The sequence below is a fragment of the Leptodactylus fuscus genome, chromosome 2 (genome assembly GCF_031893055.1).
Source record: "Leptodactylus fuscus isolate aLepFus1 chromosome 2, aLepFus1.hap2, whole genome shotgun sequence".
NCBI classification, from domain to species: Eukaryota; Metazoa; Chordata; class Amphibia; order Anura; family Leptodactylidae; genus Leptodactylus; species Leptodactylus fuscus.
This window is the reverse complement of record NC_134266.1, coordinates 36,952,827-36,975,873: the sequence shown is the minus strand read 5'-3', so window position 1 is coordinate 36,975,873 and position 23,047 is coordinate 36,952,827. Positions and strand designations below refer to the sequence as shown.

Sequence of the window (23,047 nt, the reverse complement as noted above, 5' to 3'; positions counted from 1 at the left end):
CACATTAGGCATTTCGTTTTGGTTATTGCAGCAACTGCAAGCTTTTAACTGCAGTTTTGTTGGGGCCAAAAATATACGACCTGGAAGTGCCATTATAATACTATGGGATCTCTTCACACCCCAAAGTATAGTTAGTGGAGGCCCATTGGAGTTGAGAAAACACAAAAACAATCTCCTCCCCTGGGCTCCAGCGCTGGTCTTTGCCCTCTTCATGCCTCTGGATGACCCACATGACCACTGATGCCCATCATAGTCCTCAGCGGTCCCTGATGTCATTCAGGAGGCTTGAAGAGGTCCAGTTGCCCAGGAGAGGTGAGTAACAAGGGTTTTTTTTTTATATATATATATATTTAATCACCTTCACTAGGCCTCTGCTGATTTCAAACTTGTGCCCTTCCTCTGTTATTCCTCCTGGAAATGTACAAGTCTATTGCTGGAATTTTATAGGAATTTCACGGAAAAGTCAGGAAGACTTTGTGAAAAAGTTTTCTGGTGCTGCCATCTGCTGGTAACATTTTAATATTATTAGATCATTGATTAATATTGAAATCTGTGTGTTGCTCTTTTGTTTTCCAGAAGCCAAAGCACCCAACTACTGGCATCATTGCAATCACGCTGGCGTTGCACATATGCAATGAAGTCCATATTGCGGGATTTAAATACAACCTGACATCTTTAAATAGTTCCCTTCATTATTATGGAAATGAGACAATGTCTGTAATGGCTCAGGTAAAGGATTTATAGCAATCTGCCTGCCAAACGTGGAGCCAAGTGCTGTCTTGTCTTTAGTGCTCTTTTGTGTCCAGACCAGTTCTAGACCATTCAGATACCAACTTTGTTTTGTGTGTTTTTTTACACATTAACATTGTGATCTGATTGGCTATTGTGATTTTGTGTCTGTCTGTATAAAGTGTATTGCAGACAAAAAGTTCAGCAATTGTCCAAAAGTCTTTTTTTCTTAGTCCTGCAAGCAGGAATTTTCTCTCTGCATTTTTCCAGCGGACCCCATGATAGTCTAGGTTCACATCTGTGCAGGAAACCATAGAGTCTAGTATACCAATGCGAATGCGAGATCATAGTTTTCAGAATAGACTATAGGTCTAGTGCAGTAGTAGTTCTTGTTGATACGCCCTCTGCTGGCTTAAAGCTGTATGTGAGCAGCCTGTCTGCAATATTGAATTCCAAAAAAAAAAAAAATACCCCACCACAGCTCACCAAGAACCATATGAAGCAAAAGCCGATGCACAAAAGGAAGTCCAGGACAAAAGACTTCCATATCTCCAAGATAGCGATAAAAGTGTCCGTACCAGGATAGGAAAATAAAATTTTACTTTTACTTATGCAAAGATTAAAATAAACACGGTTAGAAAACCATGTGTACAGTGGTCAAAAAGCCTACACATTCGGTGTCTGTTTCAGTGTGTGTTGTTTATGCCATGAGTAGGGGACGGTTTTTTATCTCGCTTTTTGACTTGTAACCGTGTTTATTTTAATCTTTCATGATTAAAAGTTAAATCTTATTTTATATGCAGGTGCTGATACTTGTATCGCTATCTTACAGTACTGAATACTTAGGGCTAGTTCACACGGCGGAAGTGTGTGGGGTTTTTGGCGTGGCCAGCTGCGGCCTTGATGTGTGCATCAGCATGGAATCACGGCATCCTGCTCCTGATTAGACCCGAATGAATGGTCCCGAACAGGAGCGTGTCTCAAGCCGCGGACGCTGCAGCTGCCTCAGCCACGGAATCCACAGCAAGATAGAGCATGTCGCTTCTTTTTTCTACTACTAGCTAGGGGGGGAAAAAAAGCAAGCGACTCCCATGGAAGTCAATGGGAGCCATTTTTGCAGGCGGATTTTGAGGCGAATTCCATGTCAAAATCCGCCTGCAAAAACTCTGTGTGAACAAACCCTTATACTGAAGAGCAGTCAGGACTTATATTTATGATCTGTGACCTCTCCTGAGACATAACTTTAAGCTATTGCAAAATCAATACTGTGCTATTTAGAATAGTGGTGTATTTTATTATTTTATGTGGCAGAGGGATCTCTGTGGCTTCGTTAGAATCAAGGGATCGGTAGTGACTGCACCCCCACACCTGCACCTCTGCCTGCCACTGACCCCATCTAGCTCCAGGTACAAACACCCGGGTGCTGCATGTGTCAAGTGCGAGGACAATACCTAGGATTCATGTTTACAGTCTTCATAGTGGCTAGGTTTTATACTACTGAGCCCATTGATTTGTGTACACCTAAGGGGGGTTGCTTTTTGGGGTGTCATATAATTCCTTAACAGCCCCTGCTTTTTCTTCCCCTTTGGCAGAATGAATACCACAACATATCGGCGGAGCAGATGTTTCTTAGGGACCTTATCGAACACAAAACAGTAACAAATTTGACGTAAAGAAAAGCCTGGACTTGGAATATCACCCGACTGTACAGTATTCATATTTTTTATATATTTTGGATTTTTACAAACCAGGAAGGTTTTTGTGAAAACTTAAGTTAATGACCCGGCCGTCATTTTGCCCGTTGCTTGTTGGATCTCATTCACAAGAGACTATACACGTCCTACCTTTATCATAAACTGTGCGCCTGCTGCGCCTGGATGAGCCATTGTGTAATGCAGACTGCAGCAGTGACTCCTGAACCACTGAATCACTATCTGAGGACCGGCCCAGATGATGAAGCACAAGGAGACGCCTTTTGTATATGACTGTAATGAAATTACTTTGTAAAACAAATATGTATTATAGTTGTTTCCTTCAACTACTTGTCAATAATTATTACTTGTTTGGATGATGTCTGTGGAATCATCTTCTTCATTTTTACTTTATTAAAATGAATATAACTTGGATCAACCCTCTGCATTGTATGATAAAACCAGGTCACCCGGCTGCCAGGTCCTCCTGTATTGCTCATATGATGCAAACTCTCGGGGTTGCTTTGTTTTTGTGCACTCAATGTTGTATCACTGTCCTGGTAGAATCTGTACACATTCTATAGATTTGGGCCATGTGTCAGCTGTTTTTCCTTGCCGCTCCTATGAACGCTCCTTACAGCAGCATAATACTGAGTTATGATGCTATGACCCAGCCTGATACTGACTGTACCGTCCTGTACTCACAGCACCATGTCAGTAGACCTGCAGCAGTATATGCCGCGAGTTCATTTCAGAGGAGCAGCCACATATCATTTCATACACTGATGTGTGATAACATATGAGACTGTAAAGTGGATCATTCATTACCGCAGGGCGCATATTAAAGCCCCTCCATAAACATGGAGTCACCTCGATAGCTCCAAAGATGTCGTTTACTAATGTGACCACCATATTAGCTGCGCTCCTTTCTGTGCCACCTCTGTCTGCATATGCACTGGCGTAGTGGAGGGTGTCGCTGGGAAGGTGGTCACATGAATATGACACATTTTAGGGGCTCCGCTGTTTACATAGGGGACCCATTGGCAGCCCCAGGGAGGTGGGGATTTCAGCATGCTGTTTTAGAGTTTCATATGCCGTTACACATCAGTTTATGCCATTTTTGAAATGTTATCACAAAGTGGTCAACCTTTACAGAGGTGGTTCACAGCTGACAGATGAGTCTACCTGCAACCAGTCTACACGGTCCTCTCCTGTCCGGATACATTTCACTTATGCTGATACATTGTAGATGTCCTGTAGCCTCCAAATGCTGAAAGATCCTGCAGTGGACGGTTAGTGTGTGGTTTGCTACTATTCAGACAATAGGTGCGGAGCTGCAGCCCTGTCCACGACAAGCTCTGGTTCCTTGGTTCACTGCAGCAGCTTATGGCACTTTCAAGCGGCCAAATCTGCTGATCTGTGTCGGACCCCTAAAGGTCATCACCCTCACTGATCAACTGATTGAAAAGGCCACGGCAAGAGCTGCAGCCCCTTCTTAGTGACTCTGGCGTCATATTTAATAGTCACATGGTCCTTGTGCAATGTATGTCATTGTGTCAGGTATACAGTAATGAAGCCACAGTACTTGTGTGAGCGCCACGACCCATAGAATCAGGAGTCAGACCCCCACCCATCTGCCCTATACTAGGATACAGTAGGTCATAGCTCTTAGAGGATTGTATAGACTGCAGATAGAAACTAGAAGTAGACAGCACTGACAGATCTTGTAATCTTAATATAAAATGGTTAAAATGTTAGGATCTCCCGCTGTACAAATGCAACACCTGCAGACTATCACCCACCCGTCCTCTTTATAGAATAGGATCTGTCTACAATCCTCTGTTGGGGTACAATAACTCTCCATGCCCCTAATGTCCGATCAGGCAGGAGATCCCATTTCACAGGACACTTACATAAAATTTGAAACACTTACTTTAGTAGAAGGGCACCCAACATGCCGGACACAAGCAGCCACGAACCAATTGAACGGGCATCTGCGTGGGCTCAGTATGAAGTGTAGCACATTACGTACATGTAGCATGTCTTTGATCAGCTGCCCAGTTGAGTCCATTTAATGGACACCCGCACCCCCTGTCACCATTTGTACATGTCTTTATTCAGATCTATATGGGCAGTGTTCACACAAGGATCCTTGAAAAACAGAAGTATGTTTATTTATATGATTGAGAAAGCAGTATTAACATGGACAATCTCTACATCCTTGGCGATGTATAGCACATTGGATATCTGCACATGCCCTGCATCCTTGTGTGTACCCCTCAATGTTTCCCAGTGACATCACCAAGATGGCTGGGCTCAGTGATGTCACTGTTCTCCCTGATTTGTCAGGCCAATATGTCTGCTGCCTCTACAGTGTATACTTCATGTTGTGAGAATTTAAGCCTTTTTTTCTGACTTTTCATTTTGTTGTTTTCTATCTTATTTAAGTTCTAAGCTGAAGAAGCAATTTATTTAGAAAGAGACATGTCACATTGTAAATGTTTCAAGAGACTTTAACACCCTAATGTCTTGATTTATTAAAAATTCACGCACAGTAGTTGGGGATATCATATTGTGGTTTGTATTTCTAACCTTCTTGCCACTGACTCTTTGTATATGTGATCACTTAAAAGGATTTTCTAGGCAAGCTGGAAGAAGTTATACTCGCCTACCCCAGTTATACTCGCCTAACCCAGGGTCTTTTTTCTGGCATTGGGTCTCCGTCTCCATCTCATTCAGGCACTGGTCATGCCGGGAGTGAAGTGGCTCAGGTGACCGCTGCAGACAGTCACTGACCTCTGTGATCACGTTGGGTACAGATGATGTCACTACTAATACATCACCGATACCCAGTGACTGGCTGCAGCAGGCACCAGAGACGCATCACTTCAGGTTTAAGCCTGTAGCATACATTGACTTGCTGCTGGTTGAAAACCTGCACAACAGTTCAGTTTTTGCTATAGATTTCAAATACAGCATGTAGACAAGATTTGGTAAAAATCTGTTCCATTGTGAAGTTATTGTACACAGTCCAGTCACATTATTGTGACCACCTGTCAAAATCCAGATTAACCCCCTTTGGCAGAGCGGACCGCTGTGAGACGTGCAGGAAGAGAGGAGATGTTGTGATGATGTCACTGGGATGTTGAGCCATTCCGACTCCAGTGCCGTGGCCAGCTGTGCTAGGTTACGTGGTTGAGCATCCATGGTGCGAACAACCAGATCGAGGTGGTCCCACAGATTCTCGATTGGGTTCAAGTCTGAGGAATTTGCTAGCCAAGGCAGTACGGTAAACTCATCCTGGTGCTCCTTGAACCATGCACGTACACTGCGAGCTTTATGACACGTCGCATTGTCCTGCTGGTAGATGCCATCATCCTGAGGAAAAACAAATCGCATGTAAGAGTGAACATGGTCCGCAAGGATAGATGCATACTTGTGTTGATCCATCGTGCCTTCCACAATAATGAGTGCACCCAGATGGCTGATGACACGTGTCTTCTGTGATTGGTTATTTAACGTTGGTGTCAAAAGTAGGCGGTGGTCACATTAATATGACTGGACTGTGTATAACGCAGCGGTTTAATCACCAGCAACAAATCCACTGGGTGTATAGCACATGTGAACTTGGCCTTAGGATCCATCCAGAGTCCATACCTGTCCTAAGTTTCTTCTTGTTTGTATTGTCTTCTCTGCTACGCTTCACATTATGCCAGTGGTTCCCTACCTTGCCCTGAAACAAATGTGTCAACTCCTTTAGGAGCCCCCTAATACATTCCTACCTTAGAGAAACTTGGGACAGGGGTGGTTGAAGTGTTATATTATTTTTGTATAGTGCTATAATTTGAGCTTTGATAATTGTACTTCTTTGCCAAGCATATTTAAGCTGACATCAGTTTAGCTTCCCTATTGTAAAAGTGATAGATTTTGTTGTTTGCTTCTGGGACCATCTGTAATGGGGCCCCCACCTACTCTACGAATTTAGAAGAGTGGCAGAAACCTTGTGGGCCTCCTCAGGATCAAGGGTCCAGCAATGCCTGCTGCCACTACACCCGCTGTAACTACGCCTCTGGTCATGGAGCCCCAGGGTACATGAGAGTCCAGTTTCAAAGAACAGTGGTCTATGGCATAACTATAGGCAAGAGATGTCTGTCCAATCATAGCGGCAGTAGTATTGCTGGAAGTCACAAGATCAACCCCTCACCGACTTCAGTTATACTCAGGGTTGTGCAGTCATGACCAATTTTGGATGGAGTTGGAAAAAAAGTTAATTCCTACATGTCACAACAATGAATTATGCTTGGATTGCTAAAGTTATCTCTAAGGGTGATAAGCAGTCCATTCATTTCTATGGGGAGTGCTCGTATGCCGGCTCCCATAGAAATGAATGGGAAGTGTTCGGCAGCCCTGCTGTAGCGCCGGTGTGTACGGCTGTGATACACGCTGGCGTTACGTAGTGTGAATGCACCTTAAATTCAGAAAGGTTCAAGAACAAGACCTCACAAGTATAGGCTGGTAAATTGAAATGGTCACCAAGCACAAGACCAAAATGTCATGCACTTTATTTAAAAAACTGTTTTCTGCCTGAAAAAACTCAAGTTCTAGCCACTTCTTGCTCATTTGCGTTCACTCCCTGTTACTAGGGAAATTTCATCTTTAGAAACCAACAAACTCTAGACTGGAACACGGGGAGGGGCAGGTCTTCTTCACGGCGTTTTTATTAATAGATCTGCTGCTCAATGCCTGTACACTGCTCAGGAGAGTCTGTAACATCTCACAGCCCAGCTGTACAGAAAGGAGTGTAAGCAGAGTCTATCTACTTCTGACTAGCTGCTTGATTAATTGCATTAATAGTCATGGACTGCAAGCAGCATTCCTTATTGTGCTCAAATTTCTTTGTCTGCTTTGGGGAACTTTTTAGCTGCATCATGACCTGGATTTGCAGTTGAGTGACCGTGGATCTGCTGTATTATGTTCTCTAGGGCTTTTCTCACCTATTTGCTATTTTACAGTTACTCCTGGCAGAATTCGATAAACTAGTAGTTGTAGTTAGGGATAATGACTGTCGCCAAACTTCTCTGTATTGTATAATCCCCTGTGTCAGGGAGAAATGTGTTGCAATTATAATTGGCAGCAGAAAAACTAGTAGAATACTGTGTGTGAAGGCTTATACAGTCAGAGAGCAGACTGTCCAGCAAGACCCTGCACGTATTTCAACCTTTGATGAAAACTAAGGTACCCTTTTAAAGGGGACTTGTCAGGTCTTTATAGACAGGGGGTTTAGTGTCCCAAATCGCCCTGTTTTAAAGATCTCCGTTCCTGCAATTAGAACAAGAAGCAAAAACAAGAAATCTTCATACTTGCCTAGAGATGAGTCCGCTGGGTGTCACTGGACTCCTCTCTGGTGCTCCCAGTGCAGGTTTACTGTAAAGCAGAGGATGTACACTCGGCTTCACTGCACATGTGCTGGGGGTACGGGGCATGTACTCCTCTGACTTCAGTGAAGAACTGCTCTGACAGGGGGGGTATAAAGGAAGGGGCAGTTGTTTGTTTTTCTATTTTTATTGTAGGCTTAGTTGGCTTTATTACAGGGCAAATTGGGACACTATACATTCGCCCCATAAGGGGTCTGTGGGTGGTTTAGTGTTCCAAATGGCCTTACAGATTCCCTTTAACTTCTATAACTGGAAGATGACTTCAGAGATAACAATAACATCATCATTAACCATTATGGCTTTCTGAAGGGGAGGTTGTAGCAAACCCAAGTTTACTCGATTTTTATGAAGTGGTAAGAGAAATCTGGACAAGCGCCGGCCAGGAGATTTCATATTCTTGGATTTTTCTAAAGAATTTGATACTGTTTCTCAGATGTGGTTATTGCACAATATTGGTTTAGCACTTGCAATTGTATCCAACACTGGCTAAAAAAGCGTATTCGAAGAGTAGTCATAAAAGGGTCATATGCAAGGTGGAGCAATGTTATATATGGAGGACATGCAGAAATTGGACTTAATCTTTCTTTCTCTGTATTTGCAGATGGCGCCAAGCTTTATAGTGTTGTAAATACGGTACGGATTATCCATTCCCTGCAGGATGGCGTTCAGAGGTGTAATTGGAAGGTCTGTGGCCTCAAAGCAAAATCTGTTATAGGGTTCCTACCTGCCTTGTACCATTTAGAATAGTGGTATATTTATGTGGCAGAGGGACCTTTGGGGTCAGGTAGTGACTGCTACCGCTGCACCACCTATAGCTACACCCCTGGTGACCTGTATAAACTGGCCAGATGAGCAGCAAAATGGCAGGTGAGGTTCAATGTTGGGAACTGTAAGATTTTACATTTTGGGTTACAATATAGAATATACATGCTACCTATACCCTAAATGAAGAAAGATGTGGAAGTAATTGTTGATCATGAACTAAAGTTTAGCAGGCAATGCCAGTCAGCAGCATCTAAAGCCAACAGAATACGGTCCTGCATTAAAGAGGACTTTTCACCACCTCCACCAGTTCTAGTTCTTCGCATTAGATAAGAGGCGCCGCTCCACTGATTCCAACATAGTTGGAATTTTTTTTTTTTTTATCTAGCCCCTATCGTTCCTGAGCAATAAGTGCTGTTAGTTTTGGTGTCTAAACTATATGAGCACTATAATGTCAGATGGGCGGGGTCAGGCAGGAGGCTTCCTGACAGTACAGAGACCAAATAGCATATCAGGCACCAAAAATAACAGCAATGAGTGCTCTGAAGTGGTAGGGGCTAGAGAAAAAAAATTCTAAGAGTGGATAGTGCCTATTAGCCATTATCTACCTATTGGCTGCCATGATTCAAGTGAAGGAGGAAGGGGTGAAGGCGGCACAGAATGATGGGAGGCTTACCTCTTTGGAGCAACAGCATCCTTGTTTATCCAAAAAGCGAATTTGTCAAAAACAGTGATCTCTCCCCAATAAAGGCACAATTCGCAATGGGAAAACGTTGATTCAGGCGAACCTAACCCAGGGCTATTTTAACACACAGGTGGGCCCAGTGCAAAGGTTTCATACGATAGCCCCCTGCCCCCTATCACCACCCTCAGAATTAGCTTGTATATTTCCTTGGCCCCACAGATATTAATCTGCCCCCCAAACATTAACCTGTCCTTCTAAGTGGCCCCCCAGACATTACATTATAATGTCCCCCTATAGTTGCCCTCACACTTTCTTGTTCCCTTCCAGCTGCCCCCAGTTTCTCTATCACGTCTACTGCTCCCAAGATATGATGAGCAGAGACATTGGCCAAATAGTGACGCAGGGAGTGGACATCTCACCATTGTAATTAACTCATAACCCAGGAGACGTCGATGAGTTGAAGTCAGAAAAGCCTGGGCTCACTACCCAGGACAGCACTCTAAATGCAGGGCTGTCCAGCTATCCCAATTGCACCATTGGCCCTGTGGTTAAAGCAACTCTACCCTAACTTACCTATCTGTGGGATGGGTAGATATGCTGTGGTCTGGTCATAGAGTCCCTTTTACATCGCACCCACCCAGGAATACAGGGCATGTTCTCTCCATGCCTCATACTAGTAATGCCATTGCCTTGTTCTACATTGTAAGCAAACTGGTAGAAATAGTACTGCATAGTGGACGCTCACATGCTTCATTCACATACATTGAAGCTCAATACATGACAGTACGCAGTTAGCTCCCTCTACTGGAGAGTGCTTGTTATATTGTGACTTTTATCAAAGAAGATGATTTGGAGCTTTGTATCAGCTCAGTAGAGCGATGGCTTCTATTAGATTTGCACAAATCTTGAAACTAAACAGCAGGAAGCACAAGACTGCTCAGAAGAGAACCTGGTGGTCCAAGTGAAAAAGTATTAGGATGAGAAGGTGTAGCCTGGGAAATGGGAAAGACTAAATGAAGAAGACATTAAGCCAAGGAAGCCCAAAGGCTAGAAGAGGCTTTGTAGTATCATAACAAGAAAGTCCAATCCTGGAGCTTCTGGATCGAGAGGGAACGTAAAAGCATCCAAGAATCTGAGTTAAGGTAAATGTCTTCAATGTCCCAGATAGATTCCCTCTATACTGTGATACTATATAGGCTTTAGCTCTCAGTAGTACATGGATCAGGCTTTGCCCATAGTCAGTGTAGTTCTTTTCTATGATATGTTTCAGGTCATGCGTGTTGCAGAATGGTCCTTCAGATTTTGAGTTGGTTTGTTGTAAGAATAAGATTATTTAATTTTTTGTTTCATTAGGTTCTCCAAAAATACGAAAAAGATGATCCGATTGCGCTCTAGCCTTCCATCTGTTACTGAGGCATCCAGTGTCCATATTAGGATAGAATATGCAAATCTGTCTCCCATGATGTTAATATAGGGAGACAGTGCCGCAGTCAGGCAGCCCACTAGGGGGAGCTCCCTTTAACATCATGCCCGACCTTCCCAGAGGCCTTTGCTGTAATGATGTGGGATTTTACCAAGTCAGTCTCTCAGCCGAGGACAGCTGTTTCAATCTGTTTGGATCTCTTCAGCCCAGCGCAGAGAAGACTGACTTGGCAGAGGTGAGAGGCTTCTAGACCAGGTTAAGTCTCCACACACCTATATGGTGGTCTCTCCCTAAGGAGTGACAATATCCCCTTAACCATATTAGGATATTCACATATCTCAGAGCCAAATATTTTAATGTACAACAGACACTAATACCTGACATCTAACTGTGATTGCTGACCCCAGACCCTGAGATCTCACACTGACAACTGATTGTAATACCAAAAGCCCCTGATGTAATGCTGACACGACTCTGACCTGTAATACTTAACCCTGACATCTGACTTTGATATCTGATCCTAACATGTCACTAGGACATGTACCTCTAACATGTGAAGCTGACCATTAAAATTGACCTCTGATATCTGACTATGGTACTTGACCCCGACATGTGAATCTAACACCTGACATTGACCCCTCGCTCTGCCTGTTTCCTGACCATGGCATGTGATTGAATTCTGACTGTAAAACATGATCCTAACTTGTTTATCCTGATGTGTGACAATAACACCTGATGTCACATATTGTGTATAGGCATCACACAGGTTGTTGGAAGGTGTTGGGTGCACGTTCTGTGTGAGGCTGACCACCTCCCCACAAAATCCAACGGACAAGAGGAAGTAGAACCCGGACGTGAATCTAATGTCTAATTAACATGTATGTGACACGTGACAATGACATTTGACTAAGATATTTGACTCTATGTGTCTCTATATGTCTATGACATGTGACTTTAACCTGACACTGTCCCCAAATACTGACCCCTTAATCTGACATTTAACTCTGACTCTGGTCTGGTACCTGACTGTGATACCCAACCCTGACACGTGATGTGATTCTGACATGATACTGTCATGTAATGTTGACATCAGACACTAATGTCAGACGCTGACACCTGACAATTCTACATCATCACATCACAGCTTAAAACTAATCAGGCAAACAAAACATGTGCCGAATATATTGCAGAGGCTCCTGCTGTGTTATAGAGTGAGCAAATCTGGCTGGACATGTAAGGCTAAATGCTCACGGTCTTGTGTCCTGCAATGAGATCCATGTGCCATCCGTGTTCTCCACTAACCCCTACCTGTCAATGAATGAGCCCAAACTACAAACTGGACAGAAATAGAACCTGTCCTGAGTTTTGCACCCAGGTTTATGGCCCCCACGCTGAACCATGTAAAACACAGCAGCATATATGGCGTCTCGCCACTTGTCACTATATGTAAAAACTGTAGTGACCAAACAGGGTACAAGGAAACGTCAGCAACACGTGCTGTGAGAATCCGTGCTTTGGCATGCCCATGTATGTGACTCCAGTAGTGATGACATTCACTTTGGGTTAGTAAAGATGGGATACAAGATCACTAGCTCTATATATATTAGAAACTTAATATATCTTTTCAAAGAAAAATGCTTCTTTTTCCACTTATAGGCTCTTTTTTTTTTCCTTCTCTTCCCCATCTTCCCATCCCCATAATTGACATTTACTCTGGAATCTCACCTAATTGACATGCCTGTGACACGTGACAATGACATCTGCAGCTCACAGAGATATGAGATCACACTTCTACATAGAAGTCTATGGAGAGTGGTGGGGGAGGAGTGAGCAGGAGCTGAGTCAGAGGGGAAAGACATAGGCTGAACTAGTGTCTGGAATCTGCTGCAGCTAAAAAGTAAGTTTCTGCCTTATGCAAAGTGCCTTATTCCCATCCATACTATCAGTATGTCTTTGGAGTGTGGGAGGAAACCCATACAAACACGGGGAGGATGTACAAACTCCTTGCAGATGTTGTCCTTGGCAGGATTCATACCCTTAAACTTCTATTTTATTAAGTTACCAACATTTCGGTTGGTAAAATTACGAAATTTAATCCCTGTCCCTGAGAAGGCCCCCAGACTGAACAAGAACCTCCCTTTTTCTTACCTAGAACAAGCCAAATTTGCCAAGATTCTTTTTGAATAATTGCCAATTCTGGTAAAATTTTGAAAATTTGGCAAGTATTCTATTCACCCAGTCATGGAAATAAAGTAACCGCACCGCATGTGTAGGGAAAAGAACTTTATTGTTTAACAACATTTTGTAGAATCTTTAAGGATTTTCTGTTTCACATTCCAATCAGCATCTTATTTACGTGCAAACTCCAGATTTCAAGAACAGCAGTATCCACGTGTACATTGCTATTATTACCAGTAGAACCGCAATGTTCACTTTTATTGCCTCAGATCATTCACAGGGACATCGTTCAAGAAAAAAAATTCTTCAATTTTTTTTTTTTTTTTACATTAAATTAAGCAGAATTCACTTTTCTATGTTTAGCACCATTTGAAAAATACAGTATGTCATATTCATGCCGTGCACAGAATCAGGAAATCTGAGGCGTGAGTGTGAAATATTGCAATTTTTTAATTTTTTTTTAAACAAAAATAATTTACTCATGTCATTGCATAGATATAGTTATAGTATAGCGGTAACCAGCAGGGTGTATATGTTTAGAATGAACTATTCTATCTCTTGCAACATTAGGAATTCAAATCAATACTTGAGAATCTGTCAACGATTGAATATATTAAAGCACTGTAAAAATATTTGCATCAGAAAAAGTTTTTCACATTTTTTTTTTTTACATTTTTTTTCTGTTTTTCTTTTAAAATTGTATTGCCCAAATATAGAACGGTTTACTTAAGCTATGGATATAGTGAAATAGTGAAACCATGTTTAAACAAAGATCCTCTCTGTTCTCTATGTCTATTACATATGATGATGTGTGCCGTAGTATAATAACCTGTAGGATGCTCATTGTCTACTTAAGGTTAGTGATCATTTGCTAGCAGCATTTCTATAGCAAATATCTAAAATTGTATTATATCAAATGTGGGAAATATATCTGCAGCATACAAAGTAGTACATATAAAAAAAAAAAAACTCCTTATTTACTAAGCTCCTGAGCAGTGCATGTTACATCTAACTGGACAGGCCACAGAACGGGTGGAAAGGTGGGCTTAAAGGGTATGTCCTTCATCATCAGCAACTGTATTGCTCCAATGTATGTGAAATTCAAAAAAAATAAGTAAGCTTTGCAGAGGACTGTCATTGTTAAAGAAGACCTTTCATGGCATTGGCGGTTTTATATACAGATTCAGCTATAGGTGCCCTGATTGTAGAGATATTGGTACCATTATTTTCAGTACCAATATCACTGCCATGTTAGATGAGCGGGCCTGACTGCTCAGCGTCATCGTTGAGTGGTAAGGAAAGTTCCCCGTTTCAACATATATACGTATATAGCACCGCCAATGTCAGAGGACATGACCGGTTTTCTTTAAAATAGCCGACCATTTTATGTATACAGCTCCATTGCCTCATGATTTTATTTTAGTCAAATCCTGCAGTCAAATTCCTACTTCTTCATGAGGGGGCATTCACACGGAGTAAAGCGGCGCTGATTCTGGCACGAAAACTCGTGTAAGAATCAGCGCTGCAAAACAGGATTCCATTGACTTCAACTGGGTTCCGTTTAACGTGCGGAACACATTGAAATCAATGGGATTCTGTTTTGCAGCGCTGATTCTTACGCGAGATATCGTGCCAGAATCAGCGCCGCATTACTCTGTGTGAATGCCCCCTGAGGAGGTTGAAAAAAAAAGGAGGGGATAGATGTGAAAAAAGGGTTCTGACTACACAGGATTTATTTGTAGTCTGTTACCATGGATGTGCGTAGGAGGTGTGAGAGGAAAACAAGAGGACGAGTTGCAAAATTGCTTCAATTTATTTCATTTGAATTACTTTGGAACAATCCAATAAAATTATTGTAGAGGTTGTCGTATTGTAGCCGAACTAAAAAAATTTTTTAAAAAAATCATATTTAAATAAATCCACAAGTAAAACATATGCGGTAAATCCTGTGCACAGATATACTTCAGAACTCTCACAGTCAGATTAAGGCAAGGTCACAGACTATTGGGGAGTAGGGGTAGGCATTACCCAAAATGATTCCGTGTGTCTTAGTATAGTAAATATATTGGCGCCTTTACATTTACTTTGTGCTTTATTTGGCATAAAAATAGTACGAAAAACTCAGATTTTCTGACAAGTCACATTGCCATGGGGAAATGGAAAATAAATCAGCACAATAGGATACTTGTATATCCTGACCATACACTGTGGAGAGGTCATAGCTTACTTGCCTTCCATAACTATCACTTTTCCAATTATCTATGTGTATATCAGAAAATAAAAAAAGAAAAAATTAATGTTAAAAAAAAATCTGCTGTCTGCTCTACAGTGCCACTCTGGTCTAAAGGCAGTGTCTGGTATTGCAGCTCAGCCCCATTCATTTGAAAAATAAGCTGCAATACCAGGTCCAAACCATGGTCAAGAGTGGTGCTGTTTGCGAAAAAAAAAAAAAAAAAATTAGGCTGTGGCCCCACATTGCAGATACGCAGCTTTTTTCTTTCCAGATTTTGCTGCGTTTTTTTTGAGCCAAAGCCAGTAGTGGATTGAGGACAAGGTAGAAGTGTAAGAACTTCCTATATCTTGCCCATTCCTTTTGTAGACATTCTTGGCTTTGGCTCAAAAAAACGCAGCAAAATCTGCACCAAAAAAAGCTGCGTTCCTGCATCATGGGGTCTCAGCCTTAAAGTTATTGCTTGAGTTCTTGAAGAAATATCAGTGCCTTCTCTACCTCATAACTAAAACATATTAACCAGGGTGTGCTGGTCAGATTTGGGCATTACATATGAACGATCTCCTATTTCTGGACCTATAGTAACCTTGTTTTTGTTCCTTTTTAGATTATTTTTCTGTTTTCTGAAATTTACCAGTAAACTATGCAATAAAATATATTAATTTGAAATAATACCGTAGATGAAATAATGTCAGAGTTAATACTTTGATCTGTGTGTGCAATATGTGCCAGGACACTATTTCCATAGAGGGTAGCACCAGACCTCAATTCATTGCAGATAAAGTCATCACTCTGTATATAGTGTGCATAGTACAATAGAAGGTTTAGCTGTGGTCCAACCAGTCAACATTAGTTGATGCCTTCAGGCCAGGAACATACCGTTTAGCGACGTTTTGCCACTGGTGGCGGTGTTTTTAAGGCAGTTATTACCGATATAAAAAAAAACTTAAAAGCAAATTTAATTTAAGAGTTCCTACTAACGTTTCTTCACATTGGATACAATAAATATCCAGAGAATGATGAGTGGACATACTGTCCAGCGTAGAGTCCAGACGCTTGATCTGAGGGCATCTGAATATATACTTTGTCTCCGTGCATCAGTGGAACTACTGCACTGCCTGAAGCTTGGTCCAGGTAGCCCTTTTTATACTCGTCATACGTGTACATCAATGGTTCGGTATTCTTGTACAATGCCACCCAAACATTTGCACCTTTACAATGCACATGGTAGGAAAAGTAGTAGATTCCAGGAATTTCACAAGTGAATATGCCTGTGAGTGGGTTGTAGCCTTGTCTGCCATTATAAAGTAATCTTTCAAACTTTATGGGTTCTCCGACTGGTGGGAAGGCAGTGGTTAGTTCTGCTGTGAAGGCTGGCATCTCATGAACTGGAACTGTGCCTCCTTTCTTTCCTGCGTAACCATGTGGGGTTTTTACTCCATCAATTGCAGGTCCGATATTTGGTAAGTATTGCCCCATTCCTGGTGGTGTAGGTGGAATTTCTGCTGGGAGTCCAGGTGCACCTGGTGGACCAGGAGGACCAGGTAAGCCACGTTGTCCAGGGGATCCTATTGCTCCAGGTGGCCCTATTGGACCTTGTGGTCCTGGCAAACCAGCTTTGCCAACTCCAGGTATACCAGGTGCCCCTGGTAATCCTTGCTCGCCCTTTGGCCCTGGAAGTCCAGGGGGACCAATAGGACCACTTGGCCCTGCAAGACCAGGTATTCCAGTTGGTCCTTGAAAACCTTGTTCACCAGGAATTCCACCTTCTCCTTTAGGTCCAGGCAATCCAGGTGCACCAGGTGGTCCAGTTAAACCTTTGTGTCCAGCTTCACCTTTGGGACCAATTGGTCCTGGCAAACCTCTCAGACCCTGAGGCCCTACTTCACCTGGAAATCCTTGTTTTCCTGGAAGTCCTTGAAGTCCTGGCTCACCTTTTGGTCCTGTTGGTCCCTCAGGTCCTCCCATACCAGGATCTCCTTTGGGACCTGGGAATCCACCAACACCTGGAGGTCCCATAGGTCCTGGCAAACCTGTAGGGCCTGGCTCCCCTGGTTGGCCTCCTAAACCTGGTTCACCTACATGACCTTTGTCACCTTTTGGTCCAATGGGGCCTGGTGGACCACTGAAACCACGGTCACCTTTAAGTCCAGGAAAACCTGGTTTACCTATGCCTGGAAGACCTGCAGCTCCAGGTAAACCAGGAAGCCCTTGATCACCTTTACCACCAGGTATTCCAATTCCACCTGGAAGACCATCTTGTCCTGGTTTTCCAACACCTGGAATTCCTGGTGGACCCTGAAGCCCAGGTGGTCCAGCAGGTCCTTGTGGTCCTGGTTGCCCTTGTAACCCAGGATTACCCATATGCCCCTTTGGTCCAGGGAAGCCATTCACACCAGGTTTACCAATGCCTGGCAAGCCAGGTTGACCGGGTGGCCCTTGTAATCCTGGAGGACCTTTAAGTCCAGGTAATCCTGGTACACCAATTCCCTTTTCTCCTTTTGGGCCTGCAATGCCAGGATATCCTGGCGGTCCTTTAAATCCTGGTTCACCTTTAGGTCCTGGATGTCCCGGTAAACCTGGTTCACCAGGTTTTCCAATACCAGATAATCCAGCAGGCCCAGGCGCCCCCTGGGGCCCTGGCTGTCCATTTTGCCCACATTCTCCTTTAGGACCCAGATCTCCTTTTGGGCCTGGTATTCCAATACCTCCTGGTTTTCCTGGCATGCCTGGCATTCCTGGCTTGCCAATTCCGGGATATCCTGGTTGGCCAGCTGGACCAGGGTTTCCTTTAGGCCCTTGCAGTCCTTGTCCGGGTGGTCCAGGAGGCCCTGGTGGTCCTCTAGGTCCTGGTTCTCCAGGTGGGCCTTGATCACCTCTTCTTGCAGATAATGGAAGCTCTGTTAAAAAGAGAAAAAAAAAAAGGTTATCTTCCTTATTTCTGTGATGAACTCTACTCATTTATCTTTTACTATCAATAAATACGAGCCAAGCACTATAACAAAGACATGGAACCTAAAAGTCTATAGCTTCCCTCTAGTTGCCCAGGCCACATAAAATGGACCAGAAAACGGTCTCACAAAAATATTTTCCTGTGATTGGGAATCTCAGCAGCTAATAGTGCAGGCGCAGGACTCTGACAATGCAATTGTTCAATTTAATTACAATTAATTACTAATTATCTTTTTTTTAAATTATTAGTTATTTTTACACCTTTGGTTTCGGAGGCATGTATGCTAACTCTAGAGTCATGGTGTAAGTATTGGCAGCCCTTACATTTTTCCAGTAAAGAAGTGTTTCTCCCAGAAAATTATTGCAACTGTACATGTTTTGTTATACATATGTTTATTTCTTGTGTGTATTGGAATAACCCAAAAATTGACATAAAAAGGTGTCTTCTCCCAACAGCTACTTTAAGATCTCTCCACAGGTGTTCAATAGGATTTAGATCCCGATTCCTTCTTGGCCACTACAGAACTCTCCAGTGTTTTGTTTCCATCCATTTCTGGGTGCTTTATGAAGTATGTTTCGGGTCCATTGTTCTGCTGGAAGACCCATGACCTAGGACGCAAACCCAGCCCTTGGTGGGATTTGAACACCAAGACTCTAGTGCTGCAAGGCTGCAGTGCTAACCACTGAGCCACTGTGTGACCTCTGTTCTTGATTATGTTGCGCACCATGGACAAATCAAAAATCAAGATCTCTGGAGATGGACTTGTAACCTTGAGGTTGTTGTTTTTTCCCCCACAATTTTAGTTCTCAAGCCCTCAGACTGTTTTCTTCTCCTTGTTCTGTTCTTTTCCATGCTTAGTGTGGCACACACAATGCAAAGATTGAGTCAACTTCTGTCCTTTTTATCTGTTTTCAGGTGTGATTTTTTTCATTGCCCACACCTGTTACTTGCCACAGGTGACTTTGAATGAGCATCACATACTTGAAACAAAGTTATTTATCCACTATTTTGAAAAGATGCCAACAATTTTGTCCTGCTAATTCGTGGAGTTTTGTGTGAAATATGTCCAGTTTGGTTGTTTTTTTTTCTCACATACACACAAAGGAAATAAACGTGTATAACAAAACGTGTGTAAGGCTGAGGCCTCACATTGCGAAAACACAGCTTTTTTTGTTGCAGATTTTGCTGTGCTTTATTGAGTCAAAAACAGGAATAGAAAGAGTTCGAGGTCGAAGTACAAGCGCTACCTTTATATTTCCCATTCCTTCTGTAGTCACTTCTTGGTTTGGCTCAAAAATACGCAGCAAGATCTGCAATAAAATAAGAAGCTTTTCCACATGGTGGGGCTTTAGCCTAATTGTAATAAGAGAAACAACTTCATTTTGTGGAAAAACTTCATGGTGTCAACACGGCCATGTAGTGGGTAGTAGATCATTTTGACTTGGTCATTTTATAAGTAGCTCACGCTGAAAAAGTGCGAGCACCCCTGTCCATGATCAATACAATCTATTTATTAAAACGAATCCAATTTCTATTCAGTAAGGGATGTAAATAAAAATGGCCCAATTGTTTTTCTTTATTTAATCATTTTTCATATAATTTTTTTGTCTTTCTGTGATACCTAGGATTTTATTTTTATGTCATTTTTTATTTTTGCATTTTTTTTTTCTTTTTTTAATATCTGGGAAAATTAGATTTTTTCTGTCAGCACAAAGTACTACAAAATAATTCTGTAAACAGACATCCTTCTCTGGTATGGTAATATTCATGTAAGTGACACGTAGTTTTCTGTGTCACAAAGGGCGATGTTACCGTACACGATGTGATGTGGATGGGGTAGCGACATTCTTTAATATTTTTTGCCTTCGCTTTTATTAATATTTAATTTTTTACACATCATAAAACCTATACTATTTGGAAGCAAGCTAACATTTCTATTTTTTCTGCCAATTCCGCTGTAAGTGGGGTTTATACATTAGCCCCAGTTACATGAGGAATACAGTTCCTTGCACTTAGTACAGAGATGATTTGGGTCTCCAGTACCCTACAGTTTCCAACAAGTCGCGGGTCACATGGCCGCTGGACCAGGGGGAAGCTGCATTATGATGCTCATTGAGTGCTGTGTATACAGGGATTAAGAAGGCAGGGACATTAATGAACCATCCCTGCATTCTCTCTGAGGAGTCCATTGGCTCCAACAGCTGCAGAATGTGATGTAGTTGTTAAATCTGGAAGAATGTATGTAGTCAACAATAGACAGTAAATGAGTGACACGCTGTCTAATGTTATTATACAGCATCTAAATATACTTATTTTGTATAGGACATGCTCTTTCATGTCCTTGGAAATGTGCGGTATTGCATACCATTAGAAAGCCGATGCTGAATTCAGCTTTCCAGATATGCATCCTGGTACTGGAGATTTATTTTCGGGACCGATACCCCTTCATTGTTGGCAGGGCGTCTTTACACTCTAGAGCAGGGGTGCCCAATACGTCGATCGCGATCTACCGGTCGATCGCAATGGACGTATGGGACGATCGCGGGATGCAGCCAGGGATCCCCGGTGTCTGCTTGTTCACAGTGCAGGCTGAGAGTCGACTCTCAGCCTGCACTGTGAACAAGCACTCCGGACACTCTTAGGGATGGATAGAGCCGGGGTGCTGCTTGTTCACAGCGCAGGCTGAGAGTCATCTACAGACACTAGCAGGCGGGGCTGTCGCAGCGCCAGCCTGCCAGTGTCCAGAGATAACTCTCAGCCTGCGCTGTGAAGAAGCAGACAGCGGGGATGCCTGGGCGGCCACAGTACGCCACTGTCTCCTGCTCTCACACTCCGCGCTGGCCACGCCCACATGCCCAGCCCCACCCACAGACACGCCCCTCCCACCGGCCCAGCCCACAAGAAGTGGGTAGTAGGTCTTAGGGCTTGGTCATGTTATGAAGTAGCTCACATGCTGACAAAGTGTGAACACCCCTTTTCTAGAGTTATCGTTGGGGTGTGAGGAATGCCCTCTCTGACAGTACAAGGCTATGGGAGAATACTGTCAGGAGAGCCCAGCTCAACATAAGCATCTTGCACTGTAACAAATTTTTCAGATGAACCCCCCCACTATATTCTCAACCTTAATTATAATGGCCACACCTCAGCTTGAACCCCACAAGGTATTGATGCGGAGGACATCACCATAATACCAAATAGTAGAGCCCACAGCAAATGTTTTTATTCCTATGCAAATGAGCTGAAAGTACATCAGGGGTGTGGTCGAGCAAAACTGAGGGTCGCAGCAAGACCTTCCTCTTCTGGCAAGAAAGTGTCATGTAATCAGAGCTGTGGTTTCTTCTTCTAAGTCCTGCAGCACACTGGTGGGGATAAATCCAAAAGTAGAGGAGGCCAGCTTCATGCTGAAGCTGAGTGTAAATTACATGAGGCGCGCATGCGCAGTACAGTTCATCTCCAACCAGTGAGCTCCGCGGCAGGACAGATCTTATTATGTTAGTCTTGCTGGATGGGGTATTGCATGAAGTGGAAGGTGGAAGTCACGCTTGACTGTGCCCGATACATATAAAACTGTTTTCATGAAACTCAACCAACCATTCTCCAAACCAGTTTGACTGTGTTCACATTACTGGGGCTGATTTAATAACATTTTTGTAGCTGACAGATTCCCTGTAAACGACTTATTTGCAATTGTAGAGCTGGCTAGTGACATAGTGAACATAACTCTGTTTTCTTAAAGTGCAATCTCGATGCTAAGATAATCAATTTATATTACATACGCAAATAAGCTGCTTGGTGCGCCCAAGGAGAGGCGATTTGATTCAGGGAGCGGGCTTTGTCAGGACCTATCAATCTTTCTGTTAGGGATAGGTGCTGGGCAAACGATGCAGCCACGCCTCCAGTGCACCAAACTGCTAATTTGCATAGAGAATAAAAGATTGTCTCATCAGAAAGATTGTAGTTTGAGACAGAAAAGTTATGTTCACTATGCCATTAAATGCTCCTACACCAGGATAGAAGTGATTTCATAGGGATTTTCGCGTGTGTAGACCACCCATAACACATGTAACTATAACACATGTCGTCTGTATGAAAGTCAGTCAGAAAACCCCGTAAATGTAGTTATTGCTTCCTCTGCCAATCTCTGCTTTCAGGGAGCAGCACCAGAGAAGACATAGATGTTAAAGGGGTTATACAGGGACCTAAAGAGCTTACCAATGTATTCCCTGCACTGGATAAGCCTACTTACTAATATACATGCAAGTCCCATATCAACCCATTCTTGTGGTTGCAGAGTGAAGTGAAAGGCTGGAAGTCATGTTCTACTGTCTCCCCATCTGATGCTCCAACACTTGGTCATGTGACTGACTCTGCTCTACTCTAAGTACAAACAGCAGGAGTAGGGCTGAGTCAATGAAGTCACCGATGAAGCCAAAGAGCCAACATAAGATGCTGAGCAAGCACAGAGACTTATGGCAACCCACTGATGTGTGTGTGTGTATATATATATATATATATATATATATATATATATATATATATATAAAAATAAAGCAAAGTCATAATTTTTTGCATAAAAGGTGAATTTTTAAAAGGCATGCTAAATCCCCCCCCCCCCTTATGTAGAATATAACTTTGAGAATGGCTACCTTTTCCTTTTCCATCTTTTCTTGGCATCATGTCTTTGCCAAACATTGGCATCTGTGGTATGTCTTTTCCATAATGTGGCATGTGTGCTTTCTCCTTTCCGATGTGCCCCATTGGCGTGCCATCTTTTCCCAGGGGCATATGATGCATTTGCTGTCCCATAGGCTGGTATTGTGGAATCTGTGGAGGAATTGGCTTCATGCCATAATAGGCACCTCCATTGCTATAACTCAGCAGACTAAGGAGAATGGCCGATAACAATGGGAGTCTGTGGACAGGACTGAGGGGAAGCGCCATGACCTAAAATACAAAGAGAC

At 42.9% G+C, this 23,047-nt stretch overlaps 2 protein-coding genes across 7 annotated transcripts in view; one reads left to right on the top strand and one right to left on the bottom strand.

The window, feature by feature from the left end:
* Window positions 1–2,767, top strand: part of ST3GAL6 (ST3 beta-galactoside alpha-2,3-sialyltransferase 6) — a 111,653-nt gene extending 108,886 nt beyond the window's left edge. For all 5 annotated transcript variants that reach the window (XM_075263632.1, XM_075263631.1, XM_075263628.1 and 2 more), the window contains 2 exons: window positions 577–729; window positions 2,322–2,767. In XM_075263632.1, the coding sequence (XP_075119733.1) occupies window positions 577–729; window positions 2,322–2,402 (234 nt within the window). In that variant the 3' untranslated portion in view covers window positions 2,403–2,767. The remainder of the gene's footprint in view (window positions 1–576; window positions 730–2,321) is intronic.
* Window positions 2,768–14,608: 11,841 nt separating this feature from the next.
* The window catches only part of COL8A1 (collagen type VIII alpha 1 chain), an 88,601-nt gene continuing 80,162 nt past the window's right edge, over window positions 14,609–23,047 (bottom strand). For both annotated transcript variants that reach the window (XM_075263606.1, XM_075263607.1), the window contains 2 exons: window positions 22,733–23,030; window positions 14,609–18,033 (listed from right to left, as the gene is read on the bottom strand). In XM_075263606.1, coding sequence (XP_075119707.1) covers window positions 16,121–18,033; window positions 22,733–23,027 — 2,208 coding nt within the window. In that variant the 5' untranslated portion in view covers window positions 23,028–23,030 and the 3' untranslated portion in view covers window positions 14,609–16,120. The remainder of the gene's footprint in view (window positions 18,034–22,732; window positions 23,031–23,047) is intronic.